Source organism: Bipolaris oryzae, assembly GCF_000523455.1.
Source record: "Bipolaris oryzae ATCC 44560 unplaced genomic scaffold scaffold_13, whole genome shotgun sequence".
In the NCBI taxonomy this organism is placed as follows: Eukaryota; Fungi; Ascomycota; class Dothideomycetes; order Pleosporales; family Pleosporaceae; genus Bipolaris; species Bipolaris oryzae.
This window is the reverse complement of record NW_006911289.1, coordinates 126,191-144,476: the sequence shown is the minus strand read 5'-3', so window position 1 is coordinate 144,476 and position 18,286 is coordinate 126,191. Positions and strand designations below refer to the sequence as shown.

Below are 18,286 nucleotides of genomic sequence, written 5' to 3'. Positions count from 1 at the left end.
TACCACGCAATTCACCGCCCGACAGCGGCTACGCCATCAGGCCAAGGCATGCATTCATAATAATAGTTACAGTCATGTGCAGTCATCTCCCTCTGTAGAGTCGATACAAGACCGAAACGACCAGCAAGCGAATAAAGGATCCAACATTTTGACGTGTTTGAAACTTCCTGGCCGTACTTCCTCAATCCCAACACCCTCTCCAACGCCATTGTCCACATGGCCAAGAACAAGTGCTGTGGTGCAATCTCGCAAACAGAAGTTCCGGCTGCTTAGCCTAGTCGGTTTAATGATTGCCGTTGCGACGCGCAGCCTGAAGCACAACACGACAGGGCTCAAACACGGACGGAACGTGGAGCGTGTCGCATCGCCCACACCCCGGCACCAACTCTTCGAACAACAGCTTCACAACATGGTTTACACCACACAATGGCTCGCCAAGTGCATACAACTCAATCTTCTTAGCGCCTGGTTACTTCAACCCTATGTATTTCTTTTGGCGCAACAACAATTAGAATCAGTCTTGTCGGCTCAATTGCGAGCTATCCTTAGTGATCCTTATGTTAAGCCTCATTTTGCAGGGTTTGGGCCGAGTCGAGAGGCTGAAGCACTCTGCGCCTCCAACCTGTCGCAACTCCAACCCCATGTATCGGAAAACCTGACAACCGCCGTGCCAACGCATGGCAAACCTTTCATGCCTTAAGACGGCCCTGGACCATCACCTCAGGCTTCTCTTTTTCACTCCTGCATCCCACGTTTTCTCCTTACTTTGTTGCGGGTTTCCTTTGCATCTTCTTTTCTTCTCCAAACCTCACGGTCTTTCACCCTTATCTCCTAATACACCTGTTGGCTAGTCCAACGGTTACCTTGACGAACTTCAGAGCGCTAGTCGCCTTTTGCACTCTCTTGACGAGATTTCCAATACTACAAACACAATTGTCCATTTAATACCCGAGTCGCCTTTCCAAAGAAAAAGAAAACAGCCATAGTCTTTCAATATGTACTTCTCAACAACAGCTATCGTTTCGGCCATCTTCGGCTTCGCCGCCGCTCAAGGAGGAATGCTCAGAATGCACGTTATCCAGGTCGGCGGACCCAATGGCTCTTTGGCCTTTTACCCAAACAATGTCGCGGCTCAGCCAGGCGACATGGTCCAATTCCAGTTCCACCCAAAGGTACGCCTAGTCGCCGTTTCTGCGCCTAGTTGTGTCCTTGAGCTAATCATTCTCAGAACCATTCCGTCGTCCAATCCACCTTCGATAACCCTTGCATACCCATCCAAAACGTCATGCCCAACAAGACCGACGCCTTCTTCTCTGGTTTCATGCCCACCAACGCTTCCTTCACCGCAACAAACCAGGTTCTGACTTACACTATTCGCGTTCCCGACACGAGGCCCATCTGGTTCTACTGTTCTCAGGGCCAGCATTGCCAGAATGGTATGGTTGGAGCCATCAACGCGTAAGTCACTTGCCCTTTTGTAATTCAATATGTTTTGAAACCGAAACTGACTATATCACATAGGCCCGCAGCCGGTAACAGGACCATGCAAGCATTCACTGCCCTTGCCGCTCAAGCATCGGAGAACCTGTCTCCTGGCCAACCTGCTGGATCCGGTGGCATCACTGGCAACACACCCACCTCACCATCTGCTGGAAACGGCGCCAACTCTGGCAATGGACAAGGAGGTGCTGCTGGTGGAAACGGTGCCGGTGCTGGTGCCGGTGCTGGTGCCGGAAGCGGAACCGGTGCCTCACCTCCCCAGACTACTACCAGCAACGCTTCTGGTCTCGGCTCACAATCCTTCATCAGTGTTGCTGCTGCTTTTGTTGCCATTGCCTTTGCTTCATTGTAAACAGAGTAGAAGTTTTGCGGGTGGATTTTGAGATAGTTGGCGGCACATATGATACCATTCTTCTGATAACTGAGCTGGCTTTGGTAAAAAGACTCAGATTTGGCGAGGCGTTCTTTTTTGTTCGATTGATCGAATGCATATAGCAATTAATATAAGACGAATGTACTATATTTAGTACTCTACCAGCCTTCATATTCAATGTTCTTGAACATGAGCGCTCTATGCGTAATTAGTTGCGCTTTTTGCGGAGGATTCCACCCGGCCATGCTTACACGGCAAGCCGATGCATACTACCACGCCCCCGCTCCGTCTAACCTTCATCCCTCCCACGCCCGACTGCCACGTGCGGCATCTCAGCGAACCACAGCAAAGTACGACACACCATACAGCCACATACTCGGACATGTGTAGCGAACAGGCTTGCGACAACCCGTCATCAATAATGCAGCACGGGATGAGTTACGCGGCACTCATCGTCCACTATGGCTGGGATCCCTCTTAAGTCTACATCTCAATATCGACTACGTCCAAGTAATCATGGCATCTCAAGGCTTCTGGGGTCGCTTCAACCTAAGGAACGAAGATGGAAAGTCATGTATGAGAGCTATACAGAATGCATATATAGGGTATAGGGTGAAAGAGCTTGAACAGCAGGGATATTGCAGTTGCACGTTGTTGGTTGCGCCTTTGAGCGGCACTGAGCACAGCACGATTGTGGATAAGGACCTGGCAGAGGAATTTGAAGGGCGCAGCACAAGAAGTGAGCTGATCGTTCAACTCCGACCTGCGCCTCACGCACTTGATCTCGACATTGTGCACGTCGCAGCCAAGATCTATCCATCGCTGGCGCCAACCGTCGCACTTCTGGACGTAGAGCTACCTGAAGGCCTGAAGGCTTACGAGATGGACAGAATTCCCGGCACATCTCTCAGTCGTCTGATGCCGCACGCACGTACCTTGACTACAAAAGAGCAAGCTCGACTGGAGACGTTAGTCTTGAGCTTTGCCAAATTCATCGCACAAGGCTGGCAGGGCGCGTCGAAAGCGCAAACATTACCAACACTCAGAGCCACGCGAGCTGACTCGCCAATGGAAGATACACCAGACATACTCTCACAGTGTCGCGGCAAAGTCGGCTCAAGCATTATCTATCGACTCGAGAAACTGGCTGCAGAACTACCTGACACATACTTGAGAAGAAGAGCAGGGAAGACACTCTCAGCCATACAAAACATGACAGACTACCCTGTCATTCTAAATCACGGGGATCTCATACCATCCAACATTCTCGTCGATGGGGATCGGTGGGAGATGACTGGCCTGGTCGATTGGGCTGAAGCAGAGTTCTTGCCTTTTGGGACGTGTCTGTATGGGCTTGAGCATCTGCTAGGGTATTACGAACGAGATTCTTCCAGCAAAAAATCTGCATGGGTCTACTTCGAAGGAGCCGCACGGCTCCGAGAGGCGTTCTGGGAGTACTTGTTCGCAGCTGCACCGGGTCTGAAAGCACGTGAAGATGAAGTAAGGACGATGCGAGATATGGGCGTTTTGCTCTGGCACGGTATCGCGTGGGACGATGGAGCTATCAATCGTGTTGTCAGCGAGCTTCGCGATCAGGAAGAATTAGTCAAGCTTCGTGCGTTTTTGGGTACTGATTGAGTGGGAAGGTTATTTCGGACTACATCAGAGAAGTGAGAGTGAAAGAATCGTGGTATGCTTTCTTCTCTACACTTCCATGTTTCTTTATTTCGGCACTAATTTTGCTCAAGGAGGCTTTTTGACCTTCCACATCTCTCTGGCCCGAAGTATCCGCTATATGTTTGTCTCCACTATTGCTGTTCATATGCTAGTTGCGCCTTCCTCTTGTAATGAATGTCCTTTCCTATACACCCCGCGCCTTCTATACACACATAGGCAACACCACAACTCTGTTTATGAGACACGATCATCCTTCTCTTTTCTGTTCTCTCTAATTTCTTGTCTGAAAGTTACATCTGCTCACTGGCAAGGAAACATTAAAACATAACGCGCGAAACAACCTAGCCCAGCCAGGCGGTGCTTACTACGATAGTTCCAGAAACAGATTGAGAGAGATAATCTTAGTTTCATCTCATACCGTTTGTGTGGTCTGGACGAACTTCGGCACAACATGGTCTCCACTCGGCGGAGCACCGCAAATGCAAACCGCATAGTTGCCGGTACTAATAAGCCCAAAGTCACTGAACAGACTAGTGATACCATCCATGTTCAAGAGCCTCGTAGAAAAAAGGCAAAAACCTCAGTAGAGATCCCGGAATCACCCAGCACTCCACCTTCAACGGTACTCTCTGGAAATACCAGTGATCATGATATCAGTCTCACTTCACCAATCACCAATCACACGTCGACAGTTGCAACCACAGAAACGCCCAGAACAAAGGATCTCTCACCCACCCTTCCTAATAGAGCCCTTTCTTCTGCTCTGCGAAGACTAGCTCCGAAGCCTTTTGCCAGCATGAGTGGTAGCTGCCACGACCCGATTGTTGTCAACGAGGGCTCGTCACCTCCCCGTCCAACAATACATGAACCGAAACGGAAAAATCGAGATGAGCAACCATCGGAGCCCCATAATTCTATCGAGAACAGGCGCAAGGATTTATACAGTTACGGCGCTCGAGGTCTGGGATTCACGAATCTGTCTTTTAACAAAAGCACGCGAAACAATCACCAAAGTCACGACATCTACCGAAGGGTGAATTCAAGGACGGTTTCGGCGCCACACTCCAATGTGAATGCTTTTTCGGTACAGAGCCCATTTGGCGTTCCTTTCCCGACGCACCATCCTCTTCCAATGCAGACATTAGCATATCAACATATCCGGCCGAGCTTTCCAGTACCATACGCTCCGTACTATCAGTTTCCACCTTCAACGGTCTCGAATCTCATAGTTCCTCCTCAGAGCGAAGAATTCCTCAACAGAAAAGTCGTCGACCATGTGCGAGAATTTTCTGGCACAGATGTCCAGTCAAATGTAAATATCCACCGTTTGATCGAGAACACATTGCTCCTCATATCTCTCCTCCAGATATACCCACATTCCAAAAATCAGCAAGACCTGCGCGAAGACATACGGACAATGTCAGCAATACAAAACGATCACATGGCGACATGGCTAGGCCCCGAGCCTCGAAACATGTCTAGGCAAAAAGAAAGCAGCAGTGGCAACAACTATGTCAACACACAGCCAAAACCCTTGTCGAACAACACTCAGAAAGAGGCGGATAGAGAAGTGAGACGGGCTTTTTCTGCAAGTGCAGAAATGTGGCAAGACGGCACGGGGAATGGCGTCGCTGACGTTTTTGGCACTCGATCCACCTCTTCCCCTGTTGTGAGTCCAAAGACGAAATCCAGCTAGACCAAATCGACTCCTGTTCAGCAACATAAGGTAGCAGAAATGCATATTGCCAGGATCGACGTTGTGGCGCTGATGAAGTGAGCATAAAAGGGTGTGACGCGTCTGGCGTCTTCTTCACCGAGAAAGTCGTAGAGTGGCATTACCTACTGTTCCTGGTAGAATCTCCCCTCTATTTTCTTAATGCACTCGAATATAGACCTTGATGATAATATAGACCTCCCACAAGGGTGCCATGCTGTAACTGTCTTAGGTCTCTCTATGTTGTGTGTATACTTGACGTGACCCCAACACGTGACATTGCGCCATCAAGGGAGTAGCGGCGGTCCGATTCCGCACTCACAAGTCATCTTACAAACACACATCTGAGCTGTCAAGTCGCTTCGTTCGCTGTGCGATAAATGCCGAAGCCACTATGCGTTCGATTCGTCCGGAACTGCATATATATCAGCCTCAGCTGCTTCTACCACTCCTATCACAGCTGACATGAAACCATTTCATCGCGCATCTTCCCTACTCACAACCCTACTTGGCATACAACGAACCTCTGCGCAACAGCCCTCTTCTTCTAGCAACGCGACGTTCAATCCTCTCCAAGGCATACAGCAAGATCCCCTATCATCCTACGCTAGCAACATGACGCGTCTTGCACCTGTGATTTCCGTCTCCCACGGCGGAGGCCCCATGCCGCTTCTCGGTGACCCATCCCATACGGCCATTACAAACTCGCTCAAGACACGAGTACCCAAGATCCTCAAGCTGGGCACGCCAGACGCACCCAAAGCAATCGTACTAGTCACAGCTCATTGGTCTACAACAAAGGTCACCATCTCCAGCGGCTCCAAACACGAGTTGCTGTACGACTACTATGGCTTCCCACCCGAGTCCTACCAAATCAAGCACGATGCGCCTGGTAGTCCAGAGGTGGCAGATCAAGTCGCCAAGGCACTCAGCGAAGCAGGTATCGAATGCGAAAAAGATCCCAAGAGACGTAAGCTATTCTCACTCGTCCGTCTTTCGTACATGAGTTGGACGGACACTAATCAACGAACCACACAGCATGGGACCACGGCGTCTTCGTCCCAATGAAACTCGTCGATCCTTCCGCCTCAACCCCCATAGTCCAACTCTCAGTCCTCTCCTCCGAATCTGTCGCGCAATCCTACGCCATCGGTCGCGCCTTGGCCACTCTCCGCAGCCAAAACATTGCTATCGTCGGTTCCGGCTTCGCTACCTTCCACAACCTACGCTTGTTCCGCCAACTCGCCACTCCATCGCTCCAGGCGCAGACTGCAGAGTGGAGCACGTACGTTACGGATGCTGCGATGACGGACGACGATGCGAGGAGAGAGGAGAAGTTTCTCCAGTGGAGGAAATGGCCGCACGCGTACACTACGCATCCGAATGGCGGCGCTGAGCACTTTTTGCCACTGATTGTTTGTGCAGGAGCCGCCGGTACGACCAAGGGAAAGAGTTATGCAGATGGACTGTTTGGCACGGATATGTGGAGTTATTACTGGGACGAGGAGTGATTTCCGCTATACACCCGAAACATGGAGTATATCATATTCGACTATTATTTTCTTTAAAGAAAAAAAAAGATCTTTTACTTTCAAAATCAACATAAGAGAAGGATTGGATACATTTCCTTTTTTTCCTTTTTTTCCTCAAATCAAGCACTTCCATCTAGGGAATCCCTTTTCCTTTTCCCATTCCCTTTACTATACAACAAATCAAAACCCCTCATCACCTAACCCCCAACAGGCTTCATACCATACCATCCAATAACCCCAATACCCAAAAACGCACTAACCACACTCATCACCAACGCCGCAATCCCGCCTCCGGTAAAACCCTCCGGCAACCTCCCAGGACTCCTATTCTCGCCCCTCAAATCCTCCAGATTGCGCGTATTCCCCGCGGCATTCCCCTGCGTCGGGACGCTTGCAGCACGACACACATCCCAGTGATCCTGGGGTATTTTACCGTCGAGTTGGCTTTGGACGGATAGTGGGGCTTCGATGATGGTGGCGGTGAGACCGGAGGCGACGTGCCATTCGATGTGGCAGTGGAAGAGCCAGACGCCCGGGTTGTCGGAGCGGAAGCGTAGGACGAGGTGGCCGTTTGGGCGGACGAGAATGGTGTCGCGGCGCATGGGCATGGGGTTTTGCTGGGGGGAAAGCGGTGAGGAAGATGTGTTGTAGGAGCCGGCTTCTGCGTCGCTGCGGAGGAGGACTTGGAAGGTGTGGCCGTGGAGGTGGAAGGGGTGTCTTTTTGTGTTGTTAGATGTTTTTATTTTTAGCGAGGGGAGGGGGGAGGAAGGACGTACTTTCCGGGGTCCATGTTGTTGAGGATGATTTCTACGACTTGGTTTTGGGCGAGGATGAAGGCATTGGTGTTGCTGCCGTAGATGATGGGGTCGGTGGCGTTGGGGCCTGTGGAGAGGACGGTGTAGAGGGTGGGGACTTTGGGGCGAACGTAGGTTACGTCGTTGAAGAAGGCGCTGAGCACATGTGTTAGGTAATCTGACATCTAGAATATGGGGGAGAGAAAGACTTACTAGTTTGCTCCGTCGTTCAAGACATCCATCTTGACGTCGAGAGTGATGGACTGGTCGACATGATCGAATGCTCCTTCCTTATCCCACGGCACGAGTTTGAAATCGTCAAAGGGCTCAAAAGCATCCACGTCCTTCGCAGCTGGTAGCTCCTTTTTGTCGTCGTATACAAGCCACCCCGTGACATTTGGGTTCAGACCTTTGGGCACCGTGTCGAACAGGTCCTCGTCCATACTGCCGACAAAGGCAAAGTTGGAATTTGTATCGTTCTTGGCAGTGACGAGCACACTGTAGCGTTGAGCAGCAGTTAGGTAAATCATGTCCGCTTCCATGGGCTCGGTGTACACGCCATCAACTTCAACAACACGCATGGTGTGCTCCTCGAACCAAACGTATTGGGCGGCAAAAGCGCCCATGTTGACCATGCGGAAGAGATATGTTTTGCCTGGTTCGATGCTGACAGTCAGATTCTGGGTGTCGTTGAGTAGGGCTGCCTGAGGCACGGGTTCTGCGCCCGAGGGATTGGCAATGTTGATGAAGCTTGCGAGAAGGTTGTGCATAGAATCGTGGTACCTACAAGTACGATCGTACTTGGTTAGTCACTCCCGTTCGACGATCCCATTTCAGAAGGTTTTTTTACCAGTCAGATAGTGTTACGACGACTTCCTTATCATAAAGATCCTTGTGTGGACTCTCTGGATCATGCACGATGAGCGGTCCACGGAGACCGTCAGGATACTGACCACGCTCATGACTATGGTACCAATATGTTCCTGGTTGATTGACCTGCAGTTGTTAGCCTAGATAGATTACTCTTGAATACCCATTACATACTGTAAAATTATACGTAAAAGAGCTACCTGGAGGGATCCCGCACTGGGTACCTCCAACCACGCCGTCCATGTGCGTCGTGCCATTCATAAACAAACCGTGAAAATGCAAACTCGTCGACTCATTTCCCAGCGAGTTCTTGACGTTGACAATGACCTGGTCGCCTTTTGTTGCTACAATAGCTGGGATTGGCCATTGTCCATTGATTCCAATGGTTGGGCGATTGTACTGTCCATCTGGATTCGCATATATCCATACTACATCGAAGTCGTACGTAACAGTCGCAGCCTGAGCAGTCGAACCGAGAAGTAGCAGTGAAACGAGGAAATTTGACAAGGAAATCGCCATGTTGGGCGGCGAGGTGAAGAATTGAAGCGTCTAGTAGTCAGCTACAAAGCTGTACTGGATGGTCCACAGCAAGCGGGAGTACACCACGACGTACTCAGCTCAGGTGTGCGGATGATCAGACAAGACTAGGTCTGATTGTGTGAGCAATGGGATCATCAGATAAATGGCACCAGACTGGTCCGATACTGGAAAATCAGATTATGCCTTGCCATCAGCTGCAGGCGACTAACTGAAGCCACAATGGTTTCAGCGCCGAGTTATCAGATCATCTGCCGGAAGTTTGCAGCGTGAAAAGACACTGGTCAAACAACACAGAGCGGGGCATATATGCTCTTCTGGTCAAGCCTGGGGTATGTACGGGCCGCATATCCAATCATGTCAGGCCTGCGTCAAGCATCCCGTCTCGTGATTCGCTGCGGGGTCATACCGATCAGCCTGTTATCGGACCATCTGATAATCTGGACCACTTTCGGCCCAGCCATGTGGTCAAGAGGCGCCGAGGAATCAACAAGCCCACCTTAGCCTGCGCTATTAAAGTCTTGAGTTGATTTGGCGTGGCTGGGCGTGAGAATCCCGCAGATCATTCTTGTGGCGATTTTTGAAGCGTGTAGGGGTTTCGTAGGGGTAGCTGTTGGGTGGTGTGGTTGTTGTACTTACTCCGTAGACAATGTGAAATTGATGGTTGAACAGAACCACCGGCACGTACCGAAAACTTCTGAGAACAGTGACACCAACGGGAAAAAACTTTCACAACATGTCATCGGGCCGCCCTCTCGCCTCGGCTCGCAAACTTAATTGAAAGCCAGGGTCATTGGGCATAGGTATTCCGAAACTCGGCTTTACACTAGCGGCATGGTACAGAGACGGGATGCACATGCACGAGGAAGCTGAGTGCAGGCGCCGCCCACCCCTCACATCTGATTAGATCCTGTCTTCTTAAACTCCTCAATTTTTATCTGATTTTTAGATCAAATGCCAGTTGAGCGAGCTTGACAGCTATCAAGATGCCTAACGTCTTTGCAGTACCAGGTGCGTGAGCAGACAACACAACAGCTGCCCCTCCGCGTGCGTCTAGCGCCCTTCATACTAACTTTGTACTACCAGTCTTCTTCATCTGCTTTCGCGAATGTTTAGAAACCAGCATTATTGTTTCTGTGCTCCTCGCATTCCTCAAGCAAACTCTGGGTCCCTCGCAAGATGCCGCTGTCTATAAGCGGCTCGTGCGCCAGGTCTGGTACGGCGTGGCAGCAGGCGTATTCATATGCCTGATCATCTGCGCCGGCGTGATAGCAACCTTTTACACGGCGGGCAAGAACACTTTTGACTCTGCTGAGAATATTTGGGAAGGTGTCTTTGGAATCGTGGCTAGCGTCATTATCACCCTCATGGGTGCAGCTTTGCTCCGCATCAGCAAGCTCCAGGATAAATGGAGGACTAAGATTTCCAAAGTGTTGGAGCAGAAAGATCTCAACCTACCCGTCAAAGGTAAACTGAAGCGCTGGACGGAGAAGTATGCCATGTTCATCTTGCCGTTTGTAACGGTGCTTCGTGAGGGCATCGAAGCAGTGCTGTAAGTCGATGCAACCCAACCTCCATAAAGTCTTCTCCAGCTAAACTAGTATCCAGATTCATCGCAGGTGTCAGTCTCAGCGCTCCAGCGACAAGTTTTCCTCTCGCTGTCATTTGCGGCCTAGGTGCAGGCGCCTTGATCGGCTATCTCATCTACAAAGGCGGTAACAAGACTTCGCTACAGATCTTCCTTGTGGTGTCCACGTGCTTTCTCTATCTCGTAGCTGCGGGTCTCTTCTCCAAGGGTGTCTGGAGTCTTGAGCAAGATGCATGGGTCAAACTCGCTGGAGAGGGTGTTGCTGAAGCCGGTGCGGGTCCTGGCAGCTATGATATCAGGAAAAGCGTTTGGCACGTCAACGTAAGGTTTGACCTCGTCTATCCTCGGATTCCTAGGCTGACTATTGCGCCACAGTGTTGTTCTCCGCTAGAAAACGGTAGCGGCGGGTAAGCACATGTCATTTCGTATACGATATCCTCGCTAACAACGTCGCTTCACAGTTGGGGAATTTTCAACTCCTTGCTCGGCTGGCAGAACAGCGCAACCTACGGCTCTGTCATTTCCTACAACGTATACTGGATCGTCGTCATCATCGGCTTCCTCTTCATGGGCTGGAAAGAGCGCAAAGCCAGCCTCTCCCACACGGCTGAGACCGCAAGCGAGACATCGAGCGAAGAACGCGAAATTGCCACGGACAAGGCAGCCAATGAGCGCGCCGGAGTCAACACCGCTGTGCGCGAGATTTGAGTAAATGACCAAAAAAAGGGCACCCGCGAGAGAGAACTCGGGTCTGCTTTATAAAGATAATGTCACGAGAGAATGTATTGGGAGGCCTAGAAGAACACAGCCCATCTCTTCACAAAAAGGCTTATCGCATATAGAGCCGACGCTAATGCGGTCCAAGATCCAGAAACAGAACCGCCACAAGAAATAATAGAATTACCCACACCCACCTCCTGAAAAACACCTATTTCTGTAAAACGAAAAAAATCCTCCGAGGAACATCAAACGTAAATGTGATCGTCGATGTCGACTAGGGCTGCCTTGCTCTAGCAAGGTGTATCTGTCGCACCGAACGCGTGTCGTTCAAGGGAGGGTTGTTTATCCGTGGGTCGTACTACTAGCAATCGATTGCAGCATGCAACAGTCAACGTCTGAGCACAAACCCCCATCTAGCCTCATGTCCCATTCCCCATGCTTTCCCTTTTCTTTTTTCCCGCAATTCCCATCCCCCCCCCTCCATTTGTTTTCTTGTGGAGATGCCGAATAATAATCCCCTAAGAAACACGACTTAATTACGAAGGCGTGGCGGCTGACAAATACCGCACTGCTCAGCATTTGTTGCCATATATAACTGCTATACGCTTGGTGTTTCCCTTAGGGCGTGGCTGAGTCCCTGCCTCACACTTCCACACCCCCCACGTACGCACGCACACGCACCATTCTAGGCGTCTCGAGTAAAAGGATGGAACACAGGGCCGTACTGGTTGGCGCGCGCAGCAGCGGGGGGCCGAGTTGATATCTATGCACAGAATTGTACTTACGCCCAGAAAACAATTTTACTTAAAGCAGTCGCTTGAACCCGCTTTCTCGCTTTCCCGTATATGGTGTTCCCCCTTTCCCCAAATTCTTGCCATCACTTTCACTTTTGAACGGTTTTCACTCATCACTCGTTCTTTCCCTCATCTGAGAGCAAACGGTTTTTTTTTGTGGGACCTCAGCTGAACCGCTTCTCAGCTGCTGCTGCTGCTGCTGCTGCTACTGCTATATTTACATATAATCACCTCACTTTCGCTTTTGAAACCTTGACATATCACCGACATTGTCTAAAAGACGAAATTCTACGTGTAAAGAAGACAACCCAAATCCACGCAAAAAACAACAACAACAAAAACAAAAGACATCGAAAAGAAAGATGTACTCCAAATCTCTCATCCTCGCCATCCTGGCAACTGCATCCACCACCGTCGCCGAGTTCGCCATCATAACCACTCCCCTCCCCACCAACCTCAACGTCCTCACAGACGTACGTTCTTTCTCTCCCACCCCTTCTCTCTAAATAACATCAACAAACTAACGCCCCCCACCCAGCTCTCCGCCTACAAATCCTCCATCCTCTCGCAAGTCTCATCGGGTCTCGCCTCCCTAACCGGCGACCCAGCCGCCGTCTCGAGTGCCGCCTCCGCACACAAGGGCCTAGCCTCCTTTGTCGCAACAGCCACGTACTCGATTCCTCCCAAAGTAACCGAGATCGGCGCCCTGGAAACCTTCTCTACGACGCCCGTGTGGTACAGTGCGCTGCCGACTGATGTCAAGGCCTACTATGATGGCTTCAACAAGGAGGTGCAGGGTTTGATTGATCAGGCTATTTTGGGTGAGAGGAGGAATGAGACCGAGACCCAGTCCGGAGGCAGTAGCCCGACGGGAACGAGTGGTGGCGCGGGTGCCAAGGAGACGGGCGGTGCGGCCGGTATGCATAGTGCGGTGGGAGTTATGGGCGCGGGTATTGCTGTTGCGGTTGCGGGTGTTTTGGCTTTGTAGGTGCCGGATCATGTTAGGGGGCGGGCGTGGACCAAGGGTACTCGACATCCTTGCATCGCCATGACAGGAAGAGGCTTGGGATGTTAGTGGTGTTTTCAATGATGCGGCCTTGTTTTGTTCTTTTCTCTCTTGAGATATCTGGGGCTCTGTTCCCTATCACCTTTTATGACCTTCTTCAACGATACATTGTGTCTGGGCACAAGCCCTTGCGCAAATACTATGCTCCTTTCATATCACAGCAAAAGTGAAAAGTGCTCTTACATATGTTTTTCCTTGTTTCGTTTCTGTAGTTGATTATTATGGATGAGGCCATCGAAGCTCGTTCGAATATTGTGCCGCAGCACGATCTATAAGAGTTACAATATGTAAACGAAAGGCATAAATAAGAAGTGCAAATGAAGCGCAAGTGTGCGGTCAGAACTCTGGAAATGAAAAGTGAAAAGACTATGGTGCCAGGGGCAAAAAGCCAAAATCGCCAGTGACTACAAGATCGCTAATGGAAGAAGGTGTAGGAAATGCACAGTGATCGGTACACTTTAGACCACTGTATGAGGCCATTGGGGTACCCGCGCCTTGCTGAGCAAATTGGCATTGGCAGAAGATTTTCCATACCACGGACGAACCTCAATGCTGAGCCAGTTCACACGGACTACGTAGGCAGACACAACTGCGTGACGCGGTGAGAGCTGCTATCTCGTCTTTCAATGGCATGTTTACTGGCTCTTCTTCGAGCCATTTTTCCTAGGTAGGCCTGCCAGCCTCCTCGCCTCACGATCGCCTTCCGCAAGCCATTGGCTTGCTGTCTTCATCTGCACCCCATTGATCCATTGCTTGATTAGCATAAATGGCAGCGCTACCACCATGAAGATCCAAGGGACGGTGGAATCCATCTTGTTTGCGCGAGCCATCTCCATAGCTGCAGCAGAAAAGGGGCTAGCGAAGAACATGGAAGGCTCCGGGGCGGCGGGCGAGCCGGGCTGCAGTGAAGACGGGTTCTTCGAGTCGGAGAACAGGGTGGGCGAGAGGTAGGGCGAGCTAAAGGAGAGAAGGTAGAGGGCGATGAAGAAGACTTCGTTCATGGCGCAGAGGGTGAAAAGAACTTTCTGCAGATATTGTCAGTAACCAAGGCATGGAAAGGGATATGCAACCAAACGGTGCCACATTTCAGACGTACGTTGTTTGAGTAGTACTGCTTCAACAGCCAGTTCCTGCTCTCGTCGACATTCTTGTGGCTGCGCGCACTACCACCCATGCTCAAGGTGGCATACATGTGCATGTAGTGGCTCGCCAGGTCCAGGGAAATGAGCAGCTGGAACACGATGCTCCACCTAGGGAAAGCCTGAGCTAAGAAAACGAGCAGACAGGTTGTTGTGCATCTGTCCGTGACCATGTCTAACACAGCCCCGAATTTGGTGCTCTGTTCATATCTGCGGGCGGCATAGCCGTCCAGTGCATCCAGAAGGCAGGATACGCTGTAGAGGAGAGTGCATGTGCGTGGGTGAAGGGGCATGTAGTAGAGCGATGTCAAGGCAAGGACGACGCGGGAGTAACCTATCATTCTGTTAGCTGAATAGCGAAAATGGTGTGAGAAGAGCAGGCATACCAATCAAGTTGGGGATGAAGAGGAAGATGTTCTCTTGTGGGCCCTCGTGCTCCGGTCTTGGGGGCCTCACTGCTGCGCCATTGCCGTTGCCATTGGCTTGCTGCTGAACAGATGCCATGATGAAAGAGACTGTCTCTGTCGCGCAGTCGCGTACTGTAAGCGCAAACTCGATACTTGCTGGACTTTGTGGCCTGAGATGTCCCGGATTACCCCGCTGCGCTTACTTTGGGGTGAAGGTCGAGTGCGTGCGCTGCTTACGCTCTGACGTACTAGGCAGCAGCGATGCGTGTAGTAAGAAGAGCAGATGGAGGCTCAGAATCCAGCAGTCGTGTGTGATCCGATGCAAGGAGCCCAAGGCGACGCGTTGATGGTTGGGCGGAGTGTGTCGTGTGAAGCCGGCGGTAGCTGTTGGAGCTGTGCGGGCCGGAAAGTTGTCGAATGTCTAGTCGGCGCCGATAAGCTGATAACGAACCTCTGGGCTGCAGGAACTGCAAGGGTCGAGGGAACACAGCGTCGTGGGACGAACCGCCGCAAAAGCAAAGTGAGGGTATGCAGGTGTCTGCGGGGAGAGCGTGTAGTGTACGTGTCAAAGAGCAAGCCGAGTGCAGGTTTGTGGTACCTGGAAATTGAGCGCCAGAATTCCTTCGCCAGTTCGTCCGTCAGGTCCCGGCTACCCGCCTAAGCCAGATAGGGGCTTGCTTGGCACAAGAGGTCAACCGCACATCAGCCCCATTGTCAGTATTGCCATTATGTAAGTGTACATTTCTCTCGTCGTACTATGCAAAAAAAAACACTAAACCCAGCTACATGCCTACTCCTTGAAGCCCTTGAAGCTCGACTTGGCCGCAATCTTCTTGGACTTGGACTTCATCTTGGACTGCTTCTCCTTTGCCGTCCTTGTGCTCATACCACGATCCCCCTTGCCCTTCTTCCACTGCTTGCCATCTTTGCGCACATCCTTTGCTTCGAGCTTCTTCTTGTCCTTGCCGCTGAGTTTCTTCTTTTTGTCCTTGCTTCCAGCCGGCCCGTTGAGCGCTGCCGCACCCCTCTCCTTTTCAGCCAGCTTCTCCTTCTCCGTCTCAAACCATGTACGTCTCGGCCGAGCCTTGATTTCATCCTCATGTACAATCAGGTTTTCACCGCGTTTGAGATCCCGCTCAGTGACAGTCATGGCACGCTCCTCTTTTTCCTCTTCCAAAACCTCTTCAATCTCCTTCTCCAGACTCTTGATCTTCTTCATCCATCGCTCCGTCTCCTCGGCAGGGACTTGACGGCTGACCACCTTGGCTCCTTGCTCACGCGATGCCTTTACCGCTTGCTTGACCACTTTACGGTCTGGCTCTGCGGCAAGTGTACACGCTCGACCGCTTCGTCCGGCACGAGCCGTACGGCCGACACGATGCAAGTAGATCTCATGCGTTTGAGGCGCTTCGTAGTTGATGACTGTTGAAACGTTCTTGATATCAAGACCACGCGAAGCAACGTCAGTTGCAAGCAAGTAAGATGACTTGCCGGAACGGAACGCTTCAACGGCTTGAATACGCTATGAGGCTGTCAGTATCGCATTGTGTAAACAGTGGAGAGAACAACCTACCTGCTCTTGACTCATGTTACCGTGAAGCTCGCTTGCTTTGAGCCCGCAGAGTGCGAAGACAACTCGAACCCTATGCGCCTCCTTCTTTTGTCTGAAGAAAACGATGACCTTCTCAGTGTAGATCTTTTCACAGATGTACATCAGATATGCGAGCCTTTTGTCTTCCTTGCCTTGCCTCAATCTCACGAATTCCTGCGTCAGTCCCTTGACGGTCTGTTTCTTAGAGTCTACCATGAGCCGCACAGGCTTGTCCATGCCAATTCTAATCAGCTTGTCGACTGAGCTCGTCATGGTAGCAGAGAAGAGCATTGTCTGGCGTGATTTGGGGATGGTGGTAAGGATCTCGTTCAGCTGGCTCTCGAAACCTTCTTCGAGCATACGATCGGCTTCATCAAGAACAAGGATCTCAAGGTTTTCAACCTGAAAGGCAGCCGTGTTATGCATGTGGTCAATAAAACGACCGGGCGTCGCAATGACCACATCCGGCCTCGTCTTCAAAACAGCCTCTTGCTCACGCGAGGAGAAACCACCAGCCATCAGTGCAAAGGTGATGTCGGTGAAAGACGCAAGCTTCGTAGCGACATTGAAACACTGGACTGCCAACTCACGCGTAGGCATGAAGATGGCAACGCGTGTGGTCGGGATCTTTTTCTGGCGGTACAACAGACGCTCGAGGATTGGGATGAGGAAAGCAGCCGTTTTACCCGAACCAGTCTCAGCACCACCAACAACGTCTTTTCCTTGCATGGCGATAGGAACAGCCTTGCTCTGAATCGGAGTCGGCTCCGTGAAGCCTACGGATGCTAGACCCCGCAGAATAGGTCGCGAGAGTGACATGGCCTGGAATGACCCTGTCGCACCTTTTGCGCCCTTTTTCTTTTTGATTGTGACACTGTCTTCGGGCGCGAAAAATGCGGCGGCCTTCTTGGCTTCAACGGCGTCTTCTTGCTCGCTTGCATCCTCATCTTCTGTCTCGGCAGCCTCGAGATCCATGGGGTGGGGAACGTGAGGTAAATCTTCCTCTTCGTCTTGATCGCCGTCTGACCCATTCTCCTCATCGGAGTCCTCGTTTGGCCTGTCTTGTTCATTGTCTGAAGCTTCTTCCTCATCCTCTTCATCTTCAGAGTCGCTGGGAGCGCCCATACCGAAGCCGTCCTCTGCCATGAGCTCATCATCGTCGCCGAAACCCTCAAAGTCACCGTCGACCGAGGCGTCTGAGGAGTCTGGCTCGGCAGTCTGCTTTGCCTTCTGCTTATTCCGCCTGCGCTCAATAATGTCGTCGACGTCTACAGCAGTGCTCTTCTTTCCAGACTCCTGCGCGACCGTACCATTGTCGTTTCCCCAGCCATCGAACTCCTCCACAAAGCCCGTGTCTATATCTCCGACAGCAAACTCGAAGTCGCTGGCAATGTCGTCATTTTGCTCAATGTCTTCGCCCGGTTGTGGCATTACGTTGTCGTCTTCGTCGTCTTCGGGCTCTGGTTCAGGCTCGGTGTGCTTTCCATTTTTTCCCTTCTTCTTGTCCTTCTTTGCCTTCTTTGAGGCGACTTCCTTGGGCCTGACACCCAGGTCCGGATCCTCTGTGTATTTCCTCTTCTTGCCAGCGCCTGCTAGCTTTGCGCTCGCCGCCGCAGACTCGTCGGCGCCACCATCGTCGGACACATCGTCATGGTCGGAGATGGTGTAGACAAAATCGTCGTCGAAACTGGGCGCCATGGGTCCGAGCAGGGCAATTTGCAAGGGAATTGTCGCGTGTGTACAAATTTCACAAGTCGCAAGCGGTCGCAAAAAAAGTTCGGCCCCGGAGATCTCTGCTGCCGCATCCCTGCAAGCCAAGGTGGGGCGCCGCTTCCGCCGCCGCTAACTCGTCTTGCATATGTACACTTCATCCACAACAGACCGACTGGATGCCATCACATACGCTTGTCTAGGCCAGGGACCACAACACGGCATTTGCTTGCACTAATGGTGAATTCTCTGTCTGACAGCATGTCTTGCCTAA

The 18,286-nt window shown here is 51.3% G+C and overlaps 9 protein-coding genes across 9 annotated transcripts; 6 read left to right on the top strand and 3 right to left on the bottom strand.

The window, feature by feature from the left end:
* Window positions 1–995: 995 nt before the first annotated feature.
* Window positions 996–1,852, top strand: COCMIDRAFT_33129 (uncharacterized protein; the record flags this gene model as incomplete). The annotated part of the gene is made up of 3 exons (XM_007685787.1): window positions 996–1,172; window positions 1,229–1,458; window positions 1,522–1,852. The coding sequence occupies 3 exons, from the start codon at window positions 996–998 to the stop codon at window positions 1,850–1,852; spliced, it is 738 nt and encodes a 245-aa protein (XP_007683977.1).
* A 537-nt stretch (window positions 1,853–2,389) lies between these two features.
* On the top strand, window positions 2,390–3,511 carry COCMIDRAFT_1741 (uncharacterized protein; the record flags this gene model as incomplete). Its single annotated transcript, XM_007685750.1, has 1 exon — window positions 2,390–3,511. The coding sequence occupies one exon, from the start codon at window positions 2,390–2,392 to the stop codon at window positions 3,509–3,511; it is 1,122 nt and encodes a 373-aa protein (XP_007683940.1).
* A 490-nt stretch (window positions 3,512–4,001) lies between these two features.
* On the top strand, window positions 4,002–5,237 carry COCMIDRAFT_51777 (uncharacterized protein; the record flags this gene model as incomplete). Its single annotated transcript, XM_007685826.1, has 1 exon — window positions 4,002–5,237. A coding segment is annotated over one exon (1,236 nt), but the record flags the coding sequence as incomplete, so codon positions are not given.
* Window positions 5,238–5,729: 492 nt separating this feature from the next.
* On the top strand, window positions 5,730–6,775 carry COCMIDRAFT_84526 (uncharacterized protein; the record flags this gene model as incomplete). Its single annotated transcript, XM_007685825.1, has 2 exons — window positions 5,730–6,234; window positions 6,303–6,775. 2 exons carry the CDS (start codon window positions 5,730–5,732, stop codon window positions 6,773–6,775), a joined length of 978 nt encoding a protein of 325 aa, XP_007684015.1.
* Window positions 6,776–6,993: 218 nt separating this feature from the next.
* On the bottom strand, window positions 6,994–8,979 carry COCMIDRAFT_33125 (multicopper oxidase; the record flags this gene model as incomplete). Its single annotated transcript, XM_007685786.1, has 5 exons — window positions 6,994–7,513; window positions 7,573–7,746; window positions 7,804–8,373; window positions 8,441–8,586; window positions 8,635–8,979. The coding sequence occupies 5 exons, from the start codon at window positions 8,977–8,979 to the stop codon at window positions 6,994–6,996; spliced, it is 1,755 nt and encodes a 584-aa protein (XP_007683976.1).
* A 1,004-nt stretch (window positions 8,980–9,983) lies between these two features.
* COCMIDRAFT_22860 (uncharacterized protein) lies at window positions 9,984–11,293 on the top strand (the record flags this gene model as incomplete). Its single annotated transcript, XM_007685773.1, has 5 exons — window positions 9,984–10,008; window positions 10,084–10,549; window positions 10,606–10,906; window positions 10,961–10,992; window positions 11,047–11,293. The coding sequence occupies 5 exons, from the start codon at window positions 9,984–9,986 to the stop codon at window positions 11,291–11,293; spliced, it is 1,071 nt and encodes a 356-aa protein (XP_007683963.1).
* Window positions 11,294–12,461: 1,168 nt separating this feature from the next.
* COCMIDRAFT_84598 (uncharacterized protein) lies at window positions 12,462–13,087 on the top strand (the record flags this gene model as incomplete). The annotated part of the gene is made up of 2 exons (XM_007685824.1): window positions 12,462–12,572; window positions 12,638–13,087. 2 exons carry the CDS (start codon window positions 12,462–12,464, stop codon window positions 13,085–13,087), a joined length of 561 nt encoding a protein of 186 aa, XP_007684014.1.
* Window positions 13,088–13,800: 713 nt separating this feature from the next.
* On the bottom strand, window positions 13,801–14,808 carry COCMIDRAFT_33122 (uncharacterized protein; the record flags this gene model as incomplete). Its single annotated transcript, XM_007685785.1, has 3 exons — window positions 13,801–14,190; window positions 14,262–14,638; window positions 14,691–14,808. 3 exons carry the CDS (start codon window positions 14,806–14,808, stop codon window positions 13,801–13,803), a joined length of 885 nt encoding a protein of 294 aa, XP_007683975.1.
* Window positions 14,809–15,501: 693 nt separating this feature from the next.
* COCMIDRAFT_84371 (uncharacterized protein) lies at window positions 15,502–18,000 on the bottom strand (the record flags this gene model as incomplete). Its single annotated transcript, XM_007685823.1, has 2 exons — window positions 15,502–16,233; window positions 16,285–18,000. 2 exons carry the CDS (start codon window positions 17,998–18,000, stop codon window positions 15,502–15,504), a joined length of 2,448 nt encoding a protein of 815 aa, XP_007684013.1.
* Between the last annotated feature and the right edge of the window lie 286 nt (window positions 18,001–18,286).